The sequence below is a fragment of the Saccoglossus kowalevskii genome, chromosome 21 (genome assembly GCF_978046115.1).
Source record: "Saccoglossus kowalevskii chromosome 21, keSacKowa6.1, whole genome shotgun sequence".
Lineage (NCBI taxonomy): Eukaryota > Metazoa > Hemichordata > Enteropneusta > Harrimaniidae > Saccoglossus > Saccoglossus kowalevskii.
The window spans coordinates 16,022,441-16,046,802 of NC_140661.1; the positions used below are offsets into that span (position 1 = coordinate 16,022,441).

Genomic DNA, 24,362 nt, shown 5'->3' on the forward strand with positions numbered 1-24,362 from the left:
TTTCACCATAAAATATTAAAAATCAAAGTTGATATAAATTTTATATTACTAACCTGTACAGATATTTCCCTTCTCATGTCAGAGAGGTCTTTTTTGAGGAATGACCGCTTGCTAAGAAGTGACTTGACCGCTGTACTGGGATTCAGGGGAAGTTTTTGTCCCGGTTTCATAACAATTCTACCGTTAGATTCTTTACTCTCCTGGATAAAATATAAGATTATGATTACAACCCTATATTTGCATTGACTTTCTAAATCTTTATTGAGTAATTGCGAATGAGAAAGTTATTATCAATGAGATATCATTTGATAACACAAAATCATATCTTGTTTTTGTAACAAACTTTAAACAAAATCTGTCAATCTATGTCAAAGAAACGGCTAAGAAGTCATACACTCATAGACAAATAAAACTAACATGGCTGCCAGTTGGACATTTTGAATTACAAAGCAAAACTTTGTGCATACTGTTCATACCAAGTTTGAACAACATTAGTCTGCGAATGGTTGATGATGTGTTAAAATTTTATGAATTGAGTTTTTTTTTGGACATCGACTGAAGAGAATATTCACAATAAATTTTTAAAATTATCATTTTTAAGAATTCAACCAAACGGGAGTACCTAAATGTACATGCCATAGATGTGAATTTTGTTAACGGCCTCAGAACTTCAATATCAATATGTAGCAACTTTGTATTACGATGTTTTCAAAGACACGATTATGAATGAATAAATGTAATTTGTAATATTATAGTTTGACACTGCATGCTGATAAATACCTAAAATATTGTTTTATCAGTTAGTATTCGTACAATGACCAGGCTTAAAATCCATAATAAGAGCTAGCTTAATATGTTTATCAGTGTTTTTCATTTTATATTGACTATACAGTATGCAATCACAAAATAGTCCAGTTTATAGTCTGCACTTTCCTGCAAAAGATTGGAAAAAAAAATAGCCAAATTTTTTGAGTAAAAACTGAAAATTTACTAAAACTTTGTGTGTTGGCTCCAAAAATAGGGTTCCTTTCCAGAAATATTGAAGAATATAAAAAAAACGGTGCAGAAAAATTTGGGCGAGAAAGTCTGGCGTTGAAACAGTTACATTTTAAAAATATTTTGAACAGGGGGATGTACTAGCAACACGTGCACGTAGAACAGTCTTCTTAGAGATTAGGATTAAATATTAATTGCTCATTGAATCTATTAGTCATAGCATTGACAAATCGCCTAACGCTGGCTTTTTTCCATTTCATCTGTGGAGCCATTCAGCAAGCGGTATGTCAAAATATTGGTTCCTTGTGACGCATACAAGACATGTAAAATCAACAAGAAATTCAAACTTGTCTCGCAATGACTGTGGTGCCCTGAATTTGTAGAAAAAAAAAGTGTCCTACCTCAAAGACAGATCCAGGCTCAACAGTAATATCTTTACCGAGACAATTCTTCACAATAAACGGTGGGATTACATCACCAACTTTCCTTGAGGATTTTGATGATGGTTGGTCGACTGCTTCACCAAATGCCTGTCAAATAAATTACAATCATTTTAGGGTTGTAGAACACATATATGATGGTTGGTCGACTGCTTCACCAAATGCCTGTCAAATAAATTACAATCATTTTAGGGTTGTAGAACACATATATGATGGTTGGTCGACTGCTTCACCAAATGCCTGTCAAATAAATTACAATCATTTTAGGGTTGTAGAACACATATATGATCATACTTTTATAAACAGAAAGATTAATCACTAGGTTTAACCTTTTCACCTCCAGTTCCCTCTTTTCATCACAAATTTACAATCAAGTAATCATGTTTACAGTCTGCACTTTCCTTCAGAAGATTGGAACAACAATTGCCAAATATTTTGAGTAAAAACTAAAATTTGACTCAAATTTTGTCTGTTGGCTCCAAAATTAGAGTTCATTCATAGAAATATTGAAGAATATAAGAAAAAAGTGCAGACAAATTTGGGCGAGGAAATCTTGTAGTGAAAAGGTTAACTTTGGTGTTTTTGATGCTACATGTACGGTATACCCAGGTAAATTAGAATCCACAGGGTGTGTCCTAAACCATGAGCACAGAATATCCTTTTTGCTGAGATAATTCTATTATTCTATTATTATTAGTAGAACATGGTGCATTGTGTGAAAAAAAACAAATACTGTGGAATACTTTATTTTCGCTGGAATTTATTTTCGTTGAAAAGGCTTTTTGGGCGTTTTGCTTGGAATTTATTTTCACTGATTTTTGATGAGATTAATGTAAAATATAGGAAAAAATGTATATTCGCTGGATTTTATTTTCACGGAATCATCCCTTCAGCGAAAATAGCGAAAATAAATTCCAAGCGAAAATAAAGTATTCTACAGTAATGTGTTTTTCAACACAGGTATTACACATGTGTGGCACCGAGAAACAAAATAAGTGAAAATAAAACAGTACATTTCAATAAAATCAAACCAATCATTAAATTGATTAAACTTTTCATTCGTCACACTTTTTTTTTTCGCTACAGTCAAAACATGTGGTAACCAACAGGGGGATAAAGGAAAAATTGTGTGTTCCCAATAACTGATTTTCCCCCTAAACTCATAGCAGAGTTTTGTATAAATATACATGTACACTAATTATAATTTAACTGCTATTTGGTGATTTTTGGCATGTGAGAAACACGTCTTTAACCAAATTTGATGTAGCCAAATTTTCTAATGGCTAATGGCTTTATTTCGCTCACAAATTCCAGATAAAGAAGCATGGCACAGTCCCTGTTAGTTATCAAACTTAAGATAAATTTATATAGTTTTGTTTATAGTAATATAGTTGGAAAATAAACATGTCAGAAGTATGGATCCAGCGGCTGATGCTTGATAATAGGAATGACTGACATTGAGCCATCTTGCTTCTGATCGTCAAATGAGTACTTGTCCATATCGGGAGATATTGCTGTGTTACAGCATTAATAAAACAAAATAGCACTGTCGGCCATTTTGAATACATCATTCTGTATATGTATTACATGATGTATAGCGAATATATGAAATTTGAACATAATCAGTCAAATCATGTCAGAAATACGGCTCTAGAACCGCATTCATTAAAACAAAATGGCCACCAGTTAGCCATTTTTATTCGATTTCAAAAATAAAATGACATGCATAAAGGTACTGTAATGCCCAACATATGTACCAAGTTTGAACAAAATCATTCCCTAAATTTCTGATTTTGATGATTTTTCAGCAGAAAAAAGGTTGCCATTCGGCCATTTTGAATCAGATAGTCAAAACAATATAATAAGTCAAAGCATGGCAGAGATAAGGCATTATAACTGCATTCATTAAAACAAAATGGCCACCAGTCAGCCATTTTAAATCTGATCTGAAAAACAGAATGACATGCATAAGGTCCCATAATGTCCAATGTATGTACCAAGTTTGAACAAAATTCATCTATAAATTCTTGAATTTTATCATTTTTCTGCACAAAAAAAGCCACCAGTCGGCCATTTGGAATCAAATAGTCAAGCCAATATACCTATATTTTTATGACATGAACTATAATGAATATATAAAAGTTGAACATAATCAGCCAAAGCATGGCAGAGATATTATATCCAATCTGAAAAACAGAAAGACATGTATGAACGTATGTACCAAGTTTGAACAAAATCCATTCATAAATTCTTGATTTTGATGATGCATTCAAGTGTATCTATTAAAACAAAATGGCCGCCAGTCAGCCATTTTGAATCTGATCTGACAAATTAAATGGCGTGCTTCAGGAGCCCATAGTGTCTAATGTACAATGTATGTATCTGTACAAGTTTGAACAAATTCAATTCATAAAAAAAAATGGCCGCCATTCAGCCATCTTGAATCAGACCATGAAACAAATTGATGTACATATGTATAATATTATGTATGATGTATGTGTGAAATTTGAATGTACTCGGTCCAGGCATGTCTGAGATATAGGTCCGAATGCACGCACGAATGCATGGACGCACAGAGGTCAATCCATAAGTATAATCAGTGAACTACGTTTTGCAACACCATAAAAATGGCAAACTTTTTTTATCTCAAAATTGTATTTTGGTACATATGTGGTTGAACATGAGTACTCACAGCTGTCCTAAATTATTGAAAAACTCTGAGGAATATTATATTAATAACACATTTTTTCTCAATACTGGATTTGCAAATGCCAATTCATTTAACTTTTTTTAAATACACTAATAATGCATTTACATTTTACAAAAAAAAAAGAAACTTTGAACACTACCCAAGATACATGATTATTAATAGAAACTACTTACAATTAATTAAGCAACACACACAATAATACAGAATAAACAACAGACATTACCACAACATAGGGTCCCTAATTTTACTTTGTTGCATGCATATATAAACGTCCTTTTTCTTGGAAAATGACAACCGACATTACATTAAAGGTTCTTCTGAATCGATCTCCATTGGATTAGCAATGATAAAGAAGGCATTTAGCGCATGATCAGTGAGCATTTAAATTTTGTCTAAGACTGATTTATGCATTCTACTCACAGTGCAAAGAATAGACCTACAATGTATCTAGAATCAATGTACAGAAGACTAATAATAATACTACAAGTTTATCACCTGATATTTTGTTCATAAAAGTGATACAAGTGGCGTCATGGGCTAGTATTATCCACAAACCTAAGGCGAGTTGATACAGCTCATTATGCAAAAACTATCAACTAGCTCTATGAATAAGTCATAATCTTATATTACATGGGACTACGAATCATATGCTAATTTATGCTAATAAGGCATGAGGTCTTGGTAGATAAGCATTTGCAGTTGCAGACGGTTATCAAAAATCAGTAGAAATACTACCCTTTTGTCAATATCATTTTAAAATATACTTTCAGTCATTTTTATGAGGTATTCTCATTGCATCATGAAAGTAATTTTTTATATTAAGTCTGAAATTCTCATAGCAAAACAAATAAAAAGAGTATTATCGAATGATTTGGATGTTCACTGGATGTTATTACTTCATTCAGACACTTTTTTTCTGTTTATACCGTAATATCAAAGACAAAAGTGTCTGAGATGTCTTGCAACATAAACTAAATATAATTATTAAAATAAATTGGAAACATAGCTATCTTCTTGAATTATAATAAATCTGTGCAATTGCTCCAATTGTTGCCATGGTAACAGATGAAGTGAAAAAGCAAAAGCACATGGAGTCAAAAGAGAACAGACATGAGCTACATGACAACTATATATGGTAAAGCAGTGGCTTTCAGAAAGCAAGAACTGGCAAACTTAATACCTCATCTTGGAACACCTAGTACAAAATAAATATAACAAAAAATAAAATAATAAACACAAAAATACATTAAAACAACCAAACAAACTGAATGTGTGACAAATCAATTATCAGATATGTTTTCAGATATGACTTTAGATTTATTTTGTACACTGCAAACAGCAAAGAACCAAAAAATGTAAATCCCGTAATATGTGATCGTCTAAAACACAATACTTTATGTGATCACTACTGAAACTGACACTGAAAACAAAACGCAAAGCAAATGGCAACAGAGATCTTCTTTTTACTACTCAAATAGTATTCATTCTCTTCTGCTATAGAGTGCACTGTTCCTCCAATGTATGTAACCATGGTAATTGGAACAGTGCATTTAATGACAGGGTAGAATGGAACACTATTTGAGGGGCAAAAATGAGTTGTTTTTTTATCAAGAGATCTCTGCAGCCATTTGCCTCTGGGGGGATCTATAAAGTTATTAACAGAATTTAGAAAAAACATCACTGGTTGTATAGAACTTTTAACTTTGAACTTACCTTGCCCAGATTGGTTAACAGTGAAATACAGCTCTTTGTCATAGTCAGTTCTAAAATGTCATTGGACGATATTGAAACAGTCATTACTGGGAGAGCAAATGCTAAATCAATCGTGGAATCGTCGTCTTCTGACCCACCATTTTCCTCCTCATTCTTCTTTACCTGAAATAAGATGTAAAATTTTAAATGTTTAATAGCGAAAAAATTCAGGCATCTGTTAAAAAAAAAATTACAAATATGTTTGAAATTGTTATGTGTATGTTAACACATATTGCAAAATAAGCATTTATACTCCTTTATTTCATCACTGCACAGGATTGCTCAAAACATAGCGCCCTCTAATGGTAAAACAATAAGCTGCTTTTGTTTTTGTGTTTATTTTAATATACCGGTAAAAGTTTAAAAGTCAATGCTTGGAGTGTGTAGGGATGAGCTTTACCTCAATATTGAGCTCCCATGGTCTATGACCGCCAACCACCTCGACAGGTTCCAATAATGGTTCCCATTCAGCCATACCAATGTTATAATAACTGACGTCCATACTGATATCACTGGAGACATACAACTATCAGAAATAATGTAAAATAACACAATAAACATTGAATCTAGCTTTTGTGATCATTTACAAATTGACCCACAATTTTTTTTTTTAAATATTTTTTTTTTTCAAAGTTTTTATCGAGATCCGTATCCAATGGAAATTAAACATGCCCATTTGGTTCAAATTTAACAAAAAAATTATAAAAAATACATAAAACTGCTCAAAATATGGTGCCACAATTGTGGCCTGGTATGATAACTGGTATAGGTAATAAAACAAAATAATCTACAAAAAATAAAAATACAGCAAAACCAAGAGCTGCAGAACTGCTTGTGTTCACAACTTACAATGTATAAAAACAAGTCATTGTCAATGACACGTCCCCGTTCCGTTCATATTTGAGTGACATATACATTCAAAGCAGATCATGACCGAAATGCACCTGCATATGTACAACACATTGTGCTAAATCTGAACAAAATCCATCCATGCATGACTGAGATCCGGTTCTGGAATTGTGAAAATACGTGATTTTGATGCATTTTCGACCTTAAAATGGCCATCATTTCGCTATTGTTAAGCAGATCATGAAACAAAGGCACATATCTATTTGTGACATGATGTACCATGTGTGTGTGAAGTTTGAACTTGATCAATCCAGACATGTCTTGGATACGGATCCAGAACTGAATTCTTTAACAAAATGGCCGCCAGTCGGCCATTTTGAACTTGATCCGAAAAAAAAAAAGACGTGCATCAAGGTCCTATTATGTTTAATGTATGTACCAAATTTGAACAAAATCCATCCATGCATAACTGAGATACGGGTCCGGAATGGTGAAAATGTGCGATTTCAATGCATTTTCGGCCTTAAAGCGGCCGCCATTTGGCTATCGTTAATGAGATCATGAAACAAATGCACATACATATTTGTGACATGATGTACCTTGTGTGTGTGAAGTTTGAACTCGATCAATCCAAGCATGTCTCGGATACGAATCCAGAACTGAATTCTTTAAAACAAAATGGCCGCCAGTCGGCTATTTCGAACTTGATCCGAAAAAAAAAATGACGTGCATCAAGGTCCTATTATGTTTAATGTATGTACCAAATTTGAATGAAATCCGTCCATGCATAACTGAGATCCGGGTCCGGAATGGTGAAAATGTGCGATTTCAATGCATTTTCGGCCTTAAAGCGGCCGCCATTTGGCTATCGTTAATGAGATCATGAAACAAATGCACATACATATTTGTGACATGATGTACCTTGTGTGTGTGAAGTTTGAACTTGATCAATCCAGACATGTCTCGGATACGGATCCAGAACTGAATTCTTTAAAACAAAATGGCCGCCAGTCGGCTATTTCGAACTTGATCCGAAAAAAAAAATGACGTGCATCAAGGTCCTATTATGTTTAATGTATGTACCAAATTTGAATGAAATCCGTCCATGCATAACTGAGATCCGGGTCCGGAATGGTGAAAATGTGCGATTTCAATGCATTTTCGGCCTTAAAGCGGCCGCCATTTGGCTATCGTTAATGAGATCATGAAACAAATGCACATACATATTTGTGACATGATGTACCTTGTGTGTGTGAAGTTTGAACTCGATCAATCCAAGCATGTCTCAGATACGGATCCAGAACTGAATTCTTTAAAACAAAATGGCCGCCAGTCGGCCATTTCAAACCCGATCCAAAAAAAAAAAATGACGTGCATCAAGGTCCTATTATGTTTAATGTATGTACCAAATTTGAACAAAATCCGTCCATGCATAACTGAGATCCGGGTCCGGAATGGTGAAAATGTGCGATTTTGATGCATTTTCGACCTTAAAATGGCCGCTATTTGGCTATCGTTAATCGGATCATGAAAAAAATGCATGTGCATATGTCCCATATAATGTGTGATGTATGAGTGAAGTTTGAACTTAATCGGTCCATGCATGTTCGAGATACAGGTGATCACGGACGCACGGACGCACGGACGGACGGACGCACACAGGGCAAAACATAAGTCCCCGTTTTCAGACTGCGTCCGAACGGGGACTAAAAATGCTTCAAGCCAGTCCACTTTTTCGTTAGTCACTGCTAATTACCCACATTACTGTTTGTGTTAGATATTTGTCTAATTTAGTGGGGTCAATGTACCTTAGATGTCCAATCTTTGACTTCAGTTGTTACATTTGCTTCTAGCATGATCATAGGTAAGGTCTGTGTTCCTATCCCGGCCTCTAATGTCAAACATATCTTTTCAATCTTCATCAATAATTGGTCTCCTCTTGTTTCCACTGGTGTCTCTTCTTCAAGAAGATCACATGGATCCAGCACAAAATCGTCATCAATTGGTTTAGCTGAAGAAAATTTTTTTTGAACTGCAATGTTATCTCAGGGAGTGAGAAATGTTGAATGAATATAGTGTTTTCAAATGATGTCACTAAACTCATTTACATAATGCGATTAATTATTCATGACATCATAACTCGTATACATAAAATGTGAATAATTATTCATGAAGTCACAACTCATTTACATAATGTGATTAATTATTCATGACATCATAACTCGTATACATAAAAAGTGAATAATTATTCATGATGTCACAACTCATTTACATAATGTGATTAATTATTCATGACATCATAACTCGTATACATAAATGTTAATAATTATTCATGATGTCACAACTCATTTACATAATGTGATTAATTATTCATGACATCATAACTCGTATACATAAATGTTAATAATTATTCATGATGTCACAACTCATTTACATAATGTGATTAATTATTCATGACATCATAACTTGTATACATAAATGTTAATAATTATTCATGATGTCACAACTCATTTACATAATGTGATTAATTATTCATGACATCATAACTCGTATACATAAATGTTAATAATTATTCATGATGTCACAACTCATTTACATAATGTGATTAATTATTCATGACATCATAACTCGTATACATAAATGTTAATAATTATTCATGATGTCACAACTCATTTACATAATGTGATTAATTATTCATGACATCATAACTTGTATACATAAATGTTAATAATTATTCATGATGTCACAACTCATTTTATATACATAATGTGATTAATTATTCTGATATAGGTCTACCATGAAATTGTTGCTAACAACAACAGGCAATCAATATTATAAATTGCTCCACGCAACTTCACCTTCATCAGAGTAAAATTTAAAAAATCCTAGCAACTTGGATAATAAGCAGAATCACTGCACTAAAGAAACCATGCATATACAAAATGTAACCTTGTACCTTCCTTGAGAAACCAGAAGTTACAGTCTTGTAGATGTTTAACAGTCCATAAATCAACAGGTATAGATTCTTTAGCTTTTCTTTTTTCTTCCTCATCCGGCTATGAGAGAAAAATTCCTTATTAACATATACATAAGTATAGAAACCTTGCCCTTTATTTTTTAGAAACTGTCAAGCAGTTGTAAGTATCCCAACCTTAATCACAAATGGCTTCAGAGAACTCGCTGAGAGAGTGAGAGAGACAAGATTCGTTCCAGCCCCTCAAATAGCGTTCTATTCTCATGTTCACTGTTTCATCACCATGGTTACATCAGTCAGAAGAATAGTGAATGTGATTTGAGGTACAAAAGCAAGTGTTGTAGCACTCTCACTCTCAAGAGATCCTGCCGGGTATTTACATATAAGGTCTATTAAAATATGAGACTTTCTAATATTGCTTCATGCATGGCATCATGTGAAAAATTGACAAAAACGACATTTGCATTAGGTAAAACAGCAAAAGTCATTGTGCCATATTTTATTGAATAAACCAGAAAATATAGAATAGCAGACTAACTTAATTCACTTGTATTACGTTCAATTATTATCTTCCCTGCATTTTTGCAATCCCTCTCTCGCAAAACAAGGTCTGAAGCATTTCATATTGAAAAGCACAAAATGTGCTGGTAATATAAGTTTGAAAGCCATCAAGTGGAATTGACAAAACTACTGCTAAGCCAATCGGCAATCTCTATGAAATTTGCTGCAACATTTTACCTCAGGTGGTGGTTTCATACTTGCAGCAATGGCCGACATGGTTTGTATAATTCTAGGCGAAGCACTTAATGCTATCTCAGTTACAGCGATGTCAATGTGTTGTCCTTCGTTTGTAGGCTGTGAGAGGTGCAGGCTTATCGTACATGGTTGTAACACCTAAAATAACAGCAATAAAATAAGAATTACACGAGTTCAACACACACATGAGAAAAGACACAACAAACACCATAATAATTTATTTTTTAAACACATTTCGCAAGTCACTGTGACTCTGAGTTAAAGTTGTCCACGCTCCAAGCTTTTGTTACTGTCCATAACCTGGTGTACAAGTACTTTCATCAACAAAACATGTTCAAATATGCGTTGTATATGTATATGTAACTCTCATATTACAGTTAAATGACAACGTAAATATGAAATGCAAGGCTATTTTACAAATAAAATCAATAGATTAAATACCCTAAATATTAGGAAATTAAAAGGTACGATATTAAACAGCCTCATCACAGAAAATGAAAATCCCCAAAGTAAAATTGATTCAACTACACTGATATTATTGACCAAGCTGACAGATCACTCCAGATTTACAGTATCAGTCCGCCATTTCCAAACCCAACAGGTTTCCACTCTGAGAAATATGGCTTGCTTATCCTGATATTATATTAACCTTCTGAACACCTAAGTCAAATTCAGGCACATCCACAAAATAGTTCCATTTGCACTTTTCCAGAAAATGTTGACAAAAATGTTTTGATCAAAATCTTGAAGCAATTTCACATTTTGTCTATTTGGTCTGAAATCAAGATTAAATTCTGTGAAAATTAAAATTTGGTGCTCTAAGGGTCAAATAAAACACATTAAAATACATGCACACTTGAAAAGTTGTTTTTTCAAAATTTGTGGTGTGAAACATGTAGCGGCAAGTGGCTGTGTCTTAGTAAAAGTATACCTCACTTATTTTATGAGCAACTACATGTATCGCCTAGTCATATCCTCACATACATGTACCTTCTTCTGAGTTTGTGAAATTACAGTAATTTATGTGTATCAGTGTTTTCAACTGGAACAGTGGATTTTCTTTGACTTCACTCACCTTTGAACTGTCCATAGGCCGCTTGCTCCTTAGAAATGGACAGTGTATTATCTGTAAATTGTGGACTGCACCACTCATTGTCAATCTGCTTGGACTTATTGTCATACCAAGTTCAATTTCAGTCTGAAAGTGAATAAAATAAATAAACTGCAGTTTTAGTATGATGAGAAGATGGCTGAGTTGTGTAAAGATGGTTAATTCACTGTGGTTGGCTAGGCGGGAAGAAACAAGTCTAAATGCTAGGATCATTGTCACCACAGTTGAAAGAGTGGTGTCAAAACATGGAGGATGTAAAACTGCGGGTATCAAGTTTTATTCTTGTGACACATCGCAGTAGCCACATCATACAGTGTATTTAAAATCACAGTGTTCAACTTACAGTCTATGGCAAAAATATTTACTTCTGTGTCCTTTATTAATATAATGTTTTTATACTTATAGAAGGTTATTATGAGAATACCTCAAAGTATGCACAAAGACAGCCCAGCTGGAGTATCGACCGATGCACAGCGGAGGTGGATGCGTGGCGTACTGTCTGAGTGCATACTTTGAGGTATTCTCGTATTATTATACATCTTTTCCTTCCAAGAATACATCATGGGAATGCCGAAATCCAACAGAATCAGCGGACTTCATTGTGTGGATTTGGGTCAAACCCTGTTGGCATCCATGTTTGTTTTTATTATTAGAGGACGCTTACGCGCGCAATCATTCCATATTTGGAATTTGCATTTCCGTATAGGGAAGGATCAAAATGCGACAAAATTACAGCACACTGTAACTGTATAATAATGTGTTATATTCATAGTGGTCATGTACTACTACCAACATTCAACAGTTATCATGCGATGAGGTGGTCCTTGAAGTTAAGAACTGCGCCTTCTTGCCATAATTTCATTTCTGTCACAAAAATGAGCTTCAATATTGTTTACGAAAACATTTGTTTTCAAAAAAATATTACTAAAGTGTATATACATGTATATATTAATTTGCTCTACTAGTAGCACATGTAAATTACAGAACGTGTTGTTATGGTCAAAGTATAAAAGTCGTATTTTAATGATTCTGAATCAGTTATATATATCAAATGCAGTATTTGGAGATGTGCATCTAATGGAGTAAATACGGTATTCTAATATACCGTATTTGCAAATGGTGGCTGAGATCTAAATGAGAGTGAAAAAGCCGCCCCACGAAAATTGTTTTGTTCTGCCACCATTGAGTCCACTGTTTACATTGATCAGCGGGGCAGAGAACGTGATGATAATAAATGAGACACTGTTTGAGAAGGGAGGGTTAAAACAAGTTATGTGGCTCTCGCATGTCTCAATGAGATCGCGGGAGGTCAATAATGAATACGGTCTGTGGACGAACGACTACACAACCCAACACAGTTATTGATTTAAACTTTCACTCATCGACGTCTAGATTGCGTTACTAACAGAAAAGGTGAATAGCAAACCAAACAGCGTCCTCTTACCTGCAGTACAAGTGCAGCAGTTTCCAGATCTGTAGCATCAGCGACAAGAACAATCTCAGGGTTTTCAACAGTCAGCTTAATCCTAATAGTTCCGACCGGTGCTTCACTCTTCTCTGCGGTAGCAGGTGATTTTTCAACTTTCTGCACGGCTTTGGACTGCAGCGGGGATTCCTCCTCTGCTTCTTTCTTTGGTAGTCCCTTGGTGAAGAAGTCAGCCACTGTTAACAGATACTCAAGACACAGGCAGACGAACATCTTCTTGACTTTGACAGTGACTGTCGTAGGAAAAACAAGACATGAAAAACTATACCTAGAAATGTAACGCTGAATGTTTAAATGGAAAATGGTGTGCTATGGAAGTAGCACATGCACTAAAACTACAGAGGCGTGTTTTACTTATATTCAAAGTAAATCATATTTCAATGAAATGCAACACAATTTTTTTTGTTTTACATGGTCTCTCAAATGTTTTTCTAGTAGAGCAAATCCTGAATAAAATTAAACAAGCAGCCTCTCCGCTGAGATAGCTTTGCTGTTTCAATTAAAGAAATGAAGATATCATTTAACAAAATGAACAAATCTGAGAGAGATCAACATGTAGTACCTATATATATATATATATATCAAAGCAATCAGACTCGCGGTTTTCAACAAGAAGTCGAAAATATCACTTTTTATCAAAAATGACAAAAAATATTCATCGAAATTAAAGAATTAAAGATATCATTATGAAATGAACAAATCTAAGACAGGTCTGCCCAAGGTACATATACACCAAGTATCAAAGCAACAAGAATTGTAGTAAAAAGTTGACACGGAAAACGACGAGGATGCTGATGGACAATAACTCATATGATAAGCTCTGCTCGACTAAGTCAACAGCAGAGCTAACAAGTCAAACAAAATTCATCATGTTGTCTAGTGATTCAACTAATGAGTCAGTCAATTCAAGAACAATGGGTACCATTTCAGTATGTCGCACCCTTTACAAATATATGTACAAAATAATATTCACACCAGCACTAACATCAATTTCATCTTTAGTCGCCTAGTCAATAATAGCCATTAAACAAAACAAGTCCATGTACTGATGTTAATTACTATCATTTGATATCTAGTGGTATTCTAAAGACTTACTTTCCTTATCCTGAGAAGGAGATTGCTTGAATAGCACATCTATCATGTTGGTTTCATTAGACCTTTCTTTAGCAGTCTGGTATCTATCAAACATTCTGTAAAAAAATAAATCAAAGAAAGCTTAGCAAGAACTCCTGTGTGCTAAGAGTATTGGGGAAACATCAAAATTAAATCAAAACTAGCCTTTAGAGTATTTACGTACTAAGATTCATTGAAATAAGATAATAAGTACTTGAGATATTGATGGAAAAGCTGAAAACTAACTGATTATTATGCAAATCAGGCAATTAATATGAAAAGATTTTAATGTAAGACTAATACAGTCAATGTAATGTCACAGACCATCTTTGTATCAAGTTTCATTGAAATGATTAGAACCAACAAAATTATGAATTATTATGCAAATTAGGTAATTATTATGAACTGATTTTAAGCCAAAACTGAGCAGTTCTGTGCATTGTTCTAGAGCATCTATGTACCAAGTTTTATGTGTACCTGTATATGCCTGTGTTTCTGCCAGGTCTGATGTCATCAAGAACAATATTGCCCAGTTCAACATGAGCATGCATAGAATCATCCGTCCACATGGTACCATCCACACCCACCATACACATATCTACTTTGCTGAGACCACTGTCTGGATTTCTATCAACAATTCCAATACTGGACATCTGCGATAAAATAAAAAAAAACAGCAGATTTAAGCTTAATTTGTGTCGAATAGAATGAGTGTTTTCAATAATGTTTGCTCACAATAAAAGTGCCAGTAGCTTCAACTATTTCTTTATTATCAATTATTAGCTCAATATTATCAATTTGTATCAGCCTTTGCCGAAATGTGGACACTGAAAGCAAACATATGATATATACCGACGTACATAAAATCACTTGCAAGTGGGAAAATATGGCAACTGGGTTGCATCCAGGTCTGCAGAGGGCGCCAACTATTAAAAATCTAGTTTTGTCAATCAAACCTCCAGGATTACAGCACAAGGTGACAAATTACCGGAGACCCTGGGCGAAATCATGTCAAATATGTTAAGGCTAAGACTCTCACTGACAATTCATTGTGTCACTTCCTATAATAGTGTGCATCGTTTATATTCATTCATCAATGGTATGTGTTCTTTGTTAATGCAGAAATTAGAATTAAAAAAAAAAATGCACAATGTTGTGATAGGGCAACATTTTAGAAGGCAAAAAAATAATTTTGATTTTTTGAATGTTAGAAACGAGGCATACAATGGTTTTAAATCTCATTCTAGATCAATACTATAAATATTACAGACTAATTCACACATGGCACTAATACACTTCGCAATACTCCACCACCACTCAAACAAAATTTTGTTATTATAAACAAACTATATACATTTGTATATACTGAGAACAATAAACTTGCATTTATTACATACTAAGTCATTAAAATTCAACTCAGTTTTCCCATACAAGCATGGGGCAAACTATGAAATGTTACAACACCAAGAAATTTACAACATACCAGGTCAGTTTTACCAGTAAACAAAGCAGCTGAAATACTTTCAATGTAAAAATTGAATATTAGCTTGGTCCACACTGCTTTAGATTTTGGTGTTATTTCAATGATAGTTGTTCCTTTAGTTGAGCCTGAAAAGAAAAAAAAACATTAAATAAAACTGAGAGCATTCCAGAATTTCTTAAAATGCGATTCTGAAAATTTTAATTAAGCTTATGCTTATTTACGTTATGCGTGAAATCAGGATAAACAAAGGTCATAGCATTGCAGTGATGTCATCATGTGGGATTTGACAAATGCCACGCTTAATAAAATACCTTACTTAATAAAGTACCATACACAATTTTGATGAAGTAAAGGTATCTCTATGCAACATTCCATCTCAAAAATCGGCACTTTGATTTTTGCAGTAGAGGTGAGATCTTGTAGTGAATGGAAAATAACCTATTCAAATATGACAAATTCCCATTTATTTCCATTCAAATAGGCAATCAATTGTTAAAGAAGCTGAAAAAAAGACCTTTGATGTGAATGGTCACCGAGATCTCATTTAAAGTGAGAGAATTACAGAACTTGTTTTTGACATTTAAATAATGTTTCGACATCTCCCATCCACTGTATTAAATACGTATATTGTTATATAGATCAGTGGAGCAGTGAAAGTGTTGACGAGAAAGGATAGAATAGTATTTGATGGATAAAAACAAGTCTTGTAGCTTGATCTCTCTCTCTCTCTCAATAAGATCATTGGTGTCCAAGGTATGTTTTGCAAACACAGATGAAAGGAGAGACCTGGACAAAAACTGCAGTTAACATTTTTATACTGTGGAGTATTTTATATTCATTTGGAATTTTTCTGTAGAAGGTGAAAAATCAGTAAAACTACATTCCATATGTCAACCAATTATATTTCGGAAGGGCGAATTTACGGCAGAATATATAGAAAGTATTATTATGAACATCTCGAGCATATTGCCGAAGTTTTATACTGTTTGTAGTTTGCATATGAAAGTGGATGCCCCTCCTATTATTCGACGTCGTTGACAATGCGATAACAATGCCACTCGCACTGTGCACATTTTATCCCTAGATCTAGTGCCATTTTAGCGCTAGAACTCGTGCCTTTTTAGCGCTAGATCTAGTACATTTTCGGATTAGTGCTACTAGCACTAACCACTCGCACTACGCCCATTTCGACACATTTACATACATGAAATACTGGATGAAATCCAATGATTTATAATATTTTCCAATATTATTCAGTACATTTGTATGTAAAATCCTGTGTTTTTTAAGTATGATTTTCAGAAAAAAATAAATAAATTGCAGCAAAAAGTCACCCACAGTACATATTCTTTAAATTTAGAATCTTTCTTTAGTTGGTAAATACTCATTATTGGAGAAAAGATAGAAGCAGCAAACACACCTCTTCTCTTTTTCTCATCAGTTGGTTTGACTGTTGGCTCTGTAGGTGCCTTCTTTGGTTTCTCTTTCTGACCTTCTTGAAGATTCTCATCCAATGTTGCCATCACCATGGTGAAGTCATCCTGTCCTAAAGCGACCTTGGAAGATTGGAAGAAGATCACTTGATTAATGCACGTTTTGGCGGACCTGGTGAATTGGATGCCTAAGCTGACAGAATTTTGGATGCATGTGTATCTATTAAAACCATTTTTTTCCTATTCATATTGGCTATCTGATGAGGCTTTAAGTCGATGATGTACACATGAGATCAACCTGTCTAATATAAATAATGAAGTTTGGCAAACATCATAGAACAAGGTGCCAAGATAACATCCCCTCTTGAGACAATAAGTTAGACGAAGAACACAAAGGCTATATCATATAGGCAGCGGTTTGACAGGTTAATTGTCAATGGTAATAACTATGATGCACAAATTCTTAGCCACTTAAGATTCCATTTATTGACTTCATACCTTCATAGCGGGTATTTTCCCACCAATGTCTATATCTGGTATTTGATGGTACCAGGATGCAGCTAAATTTCGTTTAATTTCAATAATGATATCAACTGGTTCCAATATACTGACTTCCGACTTGATCCGATTTTCTTCCATTCTGACTCTACAAAAATAATAATAATAATAATAATAATAATAATAATAATAATAACAATAATAATAATAATAATAATGATGATCAATTTATTAATTTGAGTAGCACTGAAACTGAAAGTAAGAAATTTGAATTCTAAGCTAGTTAACGCAATAGCTTACCTGCCTAACTTGACACTGCTGAGTTTTACCATCATTGTGTCTACAATAGGTGGAATGTACTTATCAGTGTTCTCACCCGCAATACTAAAACTATTACTGACTGTCAGCACGCCAAGATCAGCAATGATGGCATTCAATGACAGCGAATTCTGTGGTATGATAATCAGCGGTGCCTGAATGGTTATGTCGAGTACAACTCTAGCGCTTCGTTCATGTAAGTTCTGCACTTTGGCAGCAGCAGTACTTGCTGCAGACGCACTGGCATCTTTGACTGCATCTTTCGCCGCTTGGAAATGATCGATAAAATCCTGTAAAATGTAACATTGAATTTAAGGCTAGAAATTTTGTAATTTTAAACAATCACTCATGGCATTAACCTTCCTACCACCCGACTTTCTCAACCCAAATTTGTCTTCACTTTTTTCTAATATTCTTCAATATTTCTGGAAATGAACCCTAATTTTGGAGCCAACAGACAAAATTTGAGTAAATTTTCAGTTTTTTACTCTAAAACATTTGCCTATTTTGGTGATAATCTTCTGAAGGAAAAGGCAGACTATAAACATAAATTAAATTTGTGATGAAAAAAGGGAGCTGGTGGTGAAAAGGAACTTTTTTTTAATGCAACTTTGATTGATCTGCAGAAAAACTCTCAAAGTCCACTGTAAGAACCTAAAGACCTTGGGTTTAGTACAGATCATGAGAAATTCAACAGAATAATGAAATCAAATTCAGAAGACGTCCTATAATATGTAAATGTAAATGTGTTTGATTTGGTGATAAAACACCACTGCCTTCAGTGCAAGCTAGCTTCAGTGCTATGATATTTCAGGATTTGTTGTCGTGCCAACAGATTTGTATCATTTCTCATGTTGATCCCAATAATCAGTTAGAGGTGTTCTGCATTTAATACAAAAAGGGAATGCAATCTAAGAAAAAAAAAATTAGAGGAGCATTGTTCAACTTTTTTGAAGTATTTCAACCAAAGACTAGTATTGTCACCCTATGGCATAGTCAGTCAAATAACCTGTGGCTATGATGTCTCCATGACAACAAGAGAGAATAGAACACTATCTGAAGGGAACTCTCTATGAGATCTACAAGGCCTTTTGCATTAAAGTCTATTGCGAAAAAAATAAGGGTAAACCAAATCAATGTCATGCAGTTGCATTCAACTCTGGTGCATATGTCATACATTTATGACACCCCCATCCCACTCACCCTGCCCCATAGTTCTGTGGTTCTGAAAACATTTCCTTACAAATGTATATATGTAGACATTTATTTATTTTTTTTATTTTTTTAAGAGAGAAATTGATTAGATCGCAGATTGGCTGCCTTTATATAAATCAAAGATTTTCAAACACAATGTGCAGTAGTTTAAATAAAGTCACATGACTGTCTCATTACTTCAGATCTCAAGTTGAGCAAACATCAGGCATCTATGAATATTGTTATCAGAACTCTACACATTTCTAAAATATTACTGCATGAAAATGAATAATAAACAAAAAATGTATTTACCAGTATTTCCATGACAAATTTATTGAGGAACACAATGCCAATTCTCCCTAAGTTGAGTTCTATTTCCGTATCCACAGAGCTCATATCAGAGTACCATTCTCCAACGGTGGCGCTGTTATGAGCTACAATGTTCAGATGAAATACTTCAGCGTCTTTGATGGAGAGAATCTGATGAGATAAACAAAGTTGATTGATTCAACAACTATTTAATAAGTAGGTCATACCTCTGGCTCATTATCATACAATATTTTATTTTATTTTGAGTTTGAAGCAAATTCTACATCCATATGGTAAAATATTTTTTGGATTAATAGATAGACCCGGCATTATATAATAATGGCTGAATATGAGAATTTTGCACCCAATGTTCAAATGGCCAAATGTTCTTCTCGTGCAAGAGCACAAACCTCTATTTCCCGGCTGCTATAATTGTATTACAATGTCTCTCAGATAAATACATGAAATTTAGTCTTCAAAGCAAGCCCTAACATCACTGGTGAACAAAATCTTGAACAAGAATTCTATACAAACATTATATACATGCTTCATTGGGCTGCAAAATACCCAGAATTCTCCCATTCTGAACCATGTACATATCAGAATCTGCCTGAAAATGAAGGCATGTAGTGAAGGGTGGATCTTTTTAAATATAGAGACAGTACCTTGGGGTAAGCAGCATTAGGCATTGGATCATGTATAGCGATATCCTTCAAGGAAGCCTCTATTCTTGTCTGATGTCTCTGCACCATAACCCCAGCTTTCAAACCTGCAAATAACCAGCAGTTGAATTTACAAATTATACACAGACAGCAAATTCCTCGACCTTTTTCACTACTGGTAAACATTGTTCCTGTCACAGTTGTACTCAGAACCCCCCCTCCCTACATTAAATTGAAAAAAATTTCCTTAGAGAAATTCTCCGCATGCCTGAGAGACATTGTTGATCTTTTCTACAGCACCTATTGACTTTAGGTGCATGATGAAACAGTAATGTTTTCTAGGCAATCTTTTCTGGATTTTTTTAAAATTCCAATTTTGGACCAAACATTGTCATTTTGTCACAGCACAATGTCGTACGGCCCCCTCCCTCGTACTCTGTTAAGTGATCAATATTCAAATTACCATAGCAATTAATATCATAAGTAATTAATATGTTGTATTTCTATGCAGAATAACCACTTCTCTGAAAATGTCTTCCAAGGAAAACAATGATCAGAATGATAGGCAGATCAGGAAGCCAATTTACCAATTTAAAGGTTTTTCAATCCATCAGAAATTCACTAATTCTGGAAATAAAGACTTCTGAATGTAGTTTCTAAAGATGTCTGAAAATAGTTTATCTGGACCAAATATGGGAAAATCGTTTTTTCTTATACTGAATGTCTGGTCATAACTTGAATGAATGCATTCTAATTTACATTGATACAAATGTACAATCAAACCATCCAGATTTTAAATACATTTAAAGGTGGTGGTGGTTGTTATGTTGCATCCTGTTCGATATGGGACTCATCGCACCATGTACAACAAGCATAACCACACTGTTTGTTTACAGGAAATTCAAACACGCAGGATGTTGTAAACATTATATAGTAGGAAACGAAGCTAAAAATACCAAGAATAGACGAGCCTACTTAACTATGACTATGAACTTGACTCACCGTTAACCTTGGCTGTTGCGACTATTCCAGTGTCACTGCATATAACTAAAGACACTGTGTCTAAATCAGCCATGACTTTGACATCTATCTCTGACCTTGGTTCTGGACGTGTGTAACGCTGACCTATTAAAAATCAGAAGAAAAAAAATCATGATTATGTGATTTAATGACTGATTTATATTATGGCTAAATTTTGTAGACTCCATCACTGTGCATTTTACGAACATAACAATGTTTTTTTTTTATTTTATTTTATTTATTTGAACATTACCCTAGGGCAATAGTTGTCATGATTGTGTTTTCAATGTTGTGGTTCCAAACTCCACATACATGTAACAAGATAAGTCTTTCTTCTTTTGCATTACATAGTCCCTGTAAGTTCTTAAGTTTAAGAAATATGAAAAGTTTGAACACAAACAGTCAGAGAATGTAAGAGATATGGCTTCAAAACTGCACATAATAAAACAAAAAGGCTACCAGTTGGTCTGATTTGACAAATAAAGTGAGTGCATTAAGGTAGAAGTCTACCCATAAATTAAAAAACCCAGAATTTATTCATTTTGCAATAAATTATACTCCAATTGCAAGGCAATATAAGGATATTGACCTTGAAAAAGTTGTAGGTTACCAGCTTTTTTTTCGAGAAATTGATGGCTGTACTTTAGTGGAAATTCACCATTTTGATACTATTATAACACTTTTTTCACAGGTTCCTATGGCAATTATGCAATATCTCAAAATCTAACATGGTGACATAGGCTGAAAAAAATCACATATTATTAATGATAGAGTACTTTTTGTTGTTCAGAATTATTTATAAATATCTGGGTTTTAAAATATGTCAACAAATGCAATTTTTTCTTTAACATTGTGTTATATGGAATTGTTCTAAAAATAGCAAATATTAGAAATATTAGGACACGTTTCTCAAAAAGCATACCTGTAACACACAAAATAATGTTATTTCATTGTACCATGAGATATGATTGTACATAATAAACTAATGAACATTGTCATGCGATTTATGACTAATTTTTCTATATTAAGATAACATGAAGTTCAATGTACATACTGGTACATAATTTGTACAAAATCTGTCTATGCATGACCGAAATTCAAAATGGCAGAAATGCTCGATTGTGATGAATTTTTAACATTAAAACAACCGCCATTCGCCCATCTTGAATTAAATTGTCAAATGAATAAACATGCATATGTGCAACATGATGTATATCTAAGTCAGATATACTTGTTTAAATATTAGAAATTTGTTAAAACAAAATGACCACCAGGCAACCATTTTAAATCATCATAAATTTAAGTCCATCATAAATTATAATTTTTATATTTTCACTGAAATTAACTTTGTTATGAAGCAAAATGACAAATTTCCACTTCAGTAATCCTTTGAGTGATGAATATTTTTTTCAGCCCAAAATTCAGAGCAAATATTTTCACATTTTGTAAAATGCTCAGTAAATTTTATCACCATTTTGGAGCATAAGTTTCCAACATTGTTTGTCAATTTCAATCACCATCTCATGTGAGCAGAAGCAGACTATACAAAATCATTTAGTAGATGGTGCCAAGAGTTGTCAATAGCACTCAAAAGGTCAATGAACTTAATGCTATTAATAGATATCAAACAGACAAGAGAAGTTAGGTTGGAGAAGCATTTGATTTTATATGGCATAACGTGACTTACGTTTTTGTTTTTTTTCATTATCGCTTATGTAACCCTCATCATCCACAACATCTGGTTCTTTGCTGACTTCGTCACTTTTCGGCACTACAGTATCTACAAAATCTAGCAGTCCCAAGATGGCTGACAAATGAGCTACGACTTCGAGCGCTGTAAATGAGACTCTTATACTTTGTTCTGTTTTCTCGTATGTCGTATAAAATTCTGGGCTCTTTTTATCCGCCTGAAAAAAAAGAGACAAGCTGTTCACTTTAGTAGTGCACATTTACACATGTAATCTTACTCTACCACTCATACCACTGTTGCAGTTGTTCACAACAGTGTAGTTGCAGTTTCCTCTGCAGTTAACAATAACATCTGTTAGTTATCAAACTTATGATATATAGTTTTGTTTAGAGTAATATAGTTGCAACATAAAAATGTTAGAGATATGGATCCAGAAGCTGATGCAATGATTATAATGATATTTAACATTAAAATGAATGACATTCAGTCATCTTGTATGTGATCATCTAATGTCCATATTGGGAGATACATTGTATTGCTCTGGAACAGCATTATTTAGAACAAAATGGTCACAACTCAGCCATTTTGAATACATCAGTACATCTATGACATGATCTAGAAACACTTTCTTTAAAACAAAATAGCCGCCAGTTGTCCATTTTGAATCCCATCTGAAAAACAAAATGACGTGCAACAGGAACCCATAATGTCCAATGTATGTTCCAAGTTTGAACAAAAACCATCCATAAACGACCAAAATCCAGTTCTAGAATGCTAGAAATGCTTGATTTTTGATGATTTTTTAGCACAAAAATTAGCTACCATTCGGCCATTTTGAATCTGATTGTCAAACCAATATATCTGTGTATCAATGACATGATGTATAATGAATAATTACAATTTTAACATAATCAGTCAAAGCATGTCAGAGATATGGCAGATTCACTATTTCAAAACAAAATGATGTGCATCAAAGACCCATAATGTCCAATGTATGTACCAAGTTTGAACAAAATCCATCAGTAAACAGCAGAGAAATGCTTGATTTTGATGATTTTTCAGTACAAAAATGGCCACCATTTGGCCATCGTGAATCCGATCATGAAAGAATTGGATGTGCATATGTAAAATATTATGTATGTGTGAAGTTTGAATGTAATCGCTCCTGGCATGTCTAAAATATAGGTACACGTTCGAACAGGGACTAAAAATAAAACTGACTTAATTACAGAATGAGCAACAGTGCATAAAACATCAAATAAGGACAGTGTGCGAAGAGGATAAACGTCAATTTCAATATTCAGCAATGTTGCTTTCTTGTGACCTTTCCTGAATAATTAATCTGAAACATAATGATTTATTTTTAAAACAAACTCTAAATAAATGAAAAATTTGAGTTCTACCTTTTTATAGTGTACAGATAATAAATTATCTTCTTGTTTGAAACTTGTTGGCGTACTAACAAGATAGAGCGGTCCAGCACCACCAGGAGCTAAATGGATAAAAATAAACATAGTAAAACTATTAACGCCTTTCTCATTAGATGAACATTTCTCCAAGCATGCCTT

General features: G+C 33.9%; 1 protein-coding gene across 12 annotated transcripts in view; it reads right to left on the bottom strand.

Moving 5' to 3' along the window:
* Window positions 1–24,362, bottom strand: part of LOC100366588 (intermembrane lipid transfer protein VPS13A-like) — a 135,933-nt gene that overhangs the window by 45,127 nt on the left and 66,444 nt on the right. For all 12 annotated transcript variants that reach the window (XM_085495458.1, XM_085495453.1, XM_085495448.1 and 9 more), the window contains 20 exons: window positions 24,198–24,286; window positions 22,792–23,011; window positions 21,087–21,209; window positions 20,088–20,191; window positions 19,426–19,593; window positions 17,902–18,209; window positions 17,602–17,749; window positions 17,091–17,226; window positions 15,671–15,795; window positions 14,665–14,840; window positions 14,170–14,264; window positions 13,033–13,307; window positions 11,553–11,675; window positions 10,460–10,615; window positions 9,704–9,803; window positions 8,556–8,758; window positions 6,299–6,424; window positions 5,860–6,021; window positions 1,398–1,526; window positions 54–200 (listed from right to left, as the gene is read on the bottom strand). In XM_085495458.1, the coding sequence (XP_085351584.1) occupies window positions 54–200; window positions 1,398–1,526; window positions 5,860–6,021; window positions 6,299–6,424; window positions 8,556–8,758; window positions 9,704–9,803; window positions 10,460–10,615; window positions 11,553–11,675; window positions 13,033–13,307; window positions 14,170–14,264; window positions 14,665–14,840; window positions 15,671–15,795; window positions 17,091–17,226; window positions 17,602–17,749; window positions 17,902–18,209; window positions 19,426–19,593; window positions 20,088–20,191; window positions 21,087–21,209; window positions 22,792–23,011; window positions 24,198–24,286 (3,113 nt within the window). The remainder of the gene's footprint in view (window positions 1–53; window positions 201–1,397; window positions 1,527–5,859; window positions 6,022–6,298; window positions 6,425–8,555; window positions 8,759–9,703; window positions 9,804–10,459; window positions 10,616–11,552; window positions 11,676–13,032; window positions 13,308–14,169; window positions 14,265–14,664; window positions 14,841–15,670; window positions 15,796–17,090; window positions 17,227–17,601; window positions 17,750–17,901; window positions 18,210–19,425; window positions 19,594–20,087; window positions 20,192–21,086; window positions 21,210–22,791; window positions 23,012–24,197; window positions 24,287–24,362) is intronic.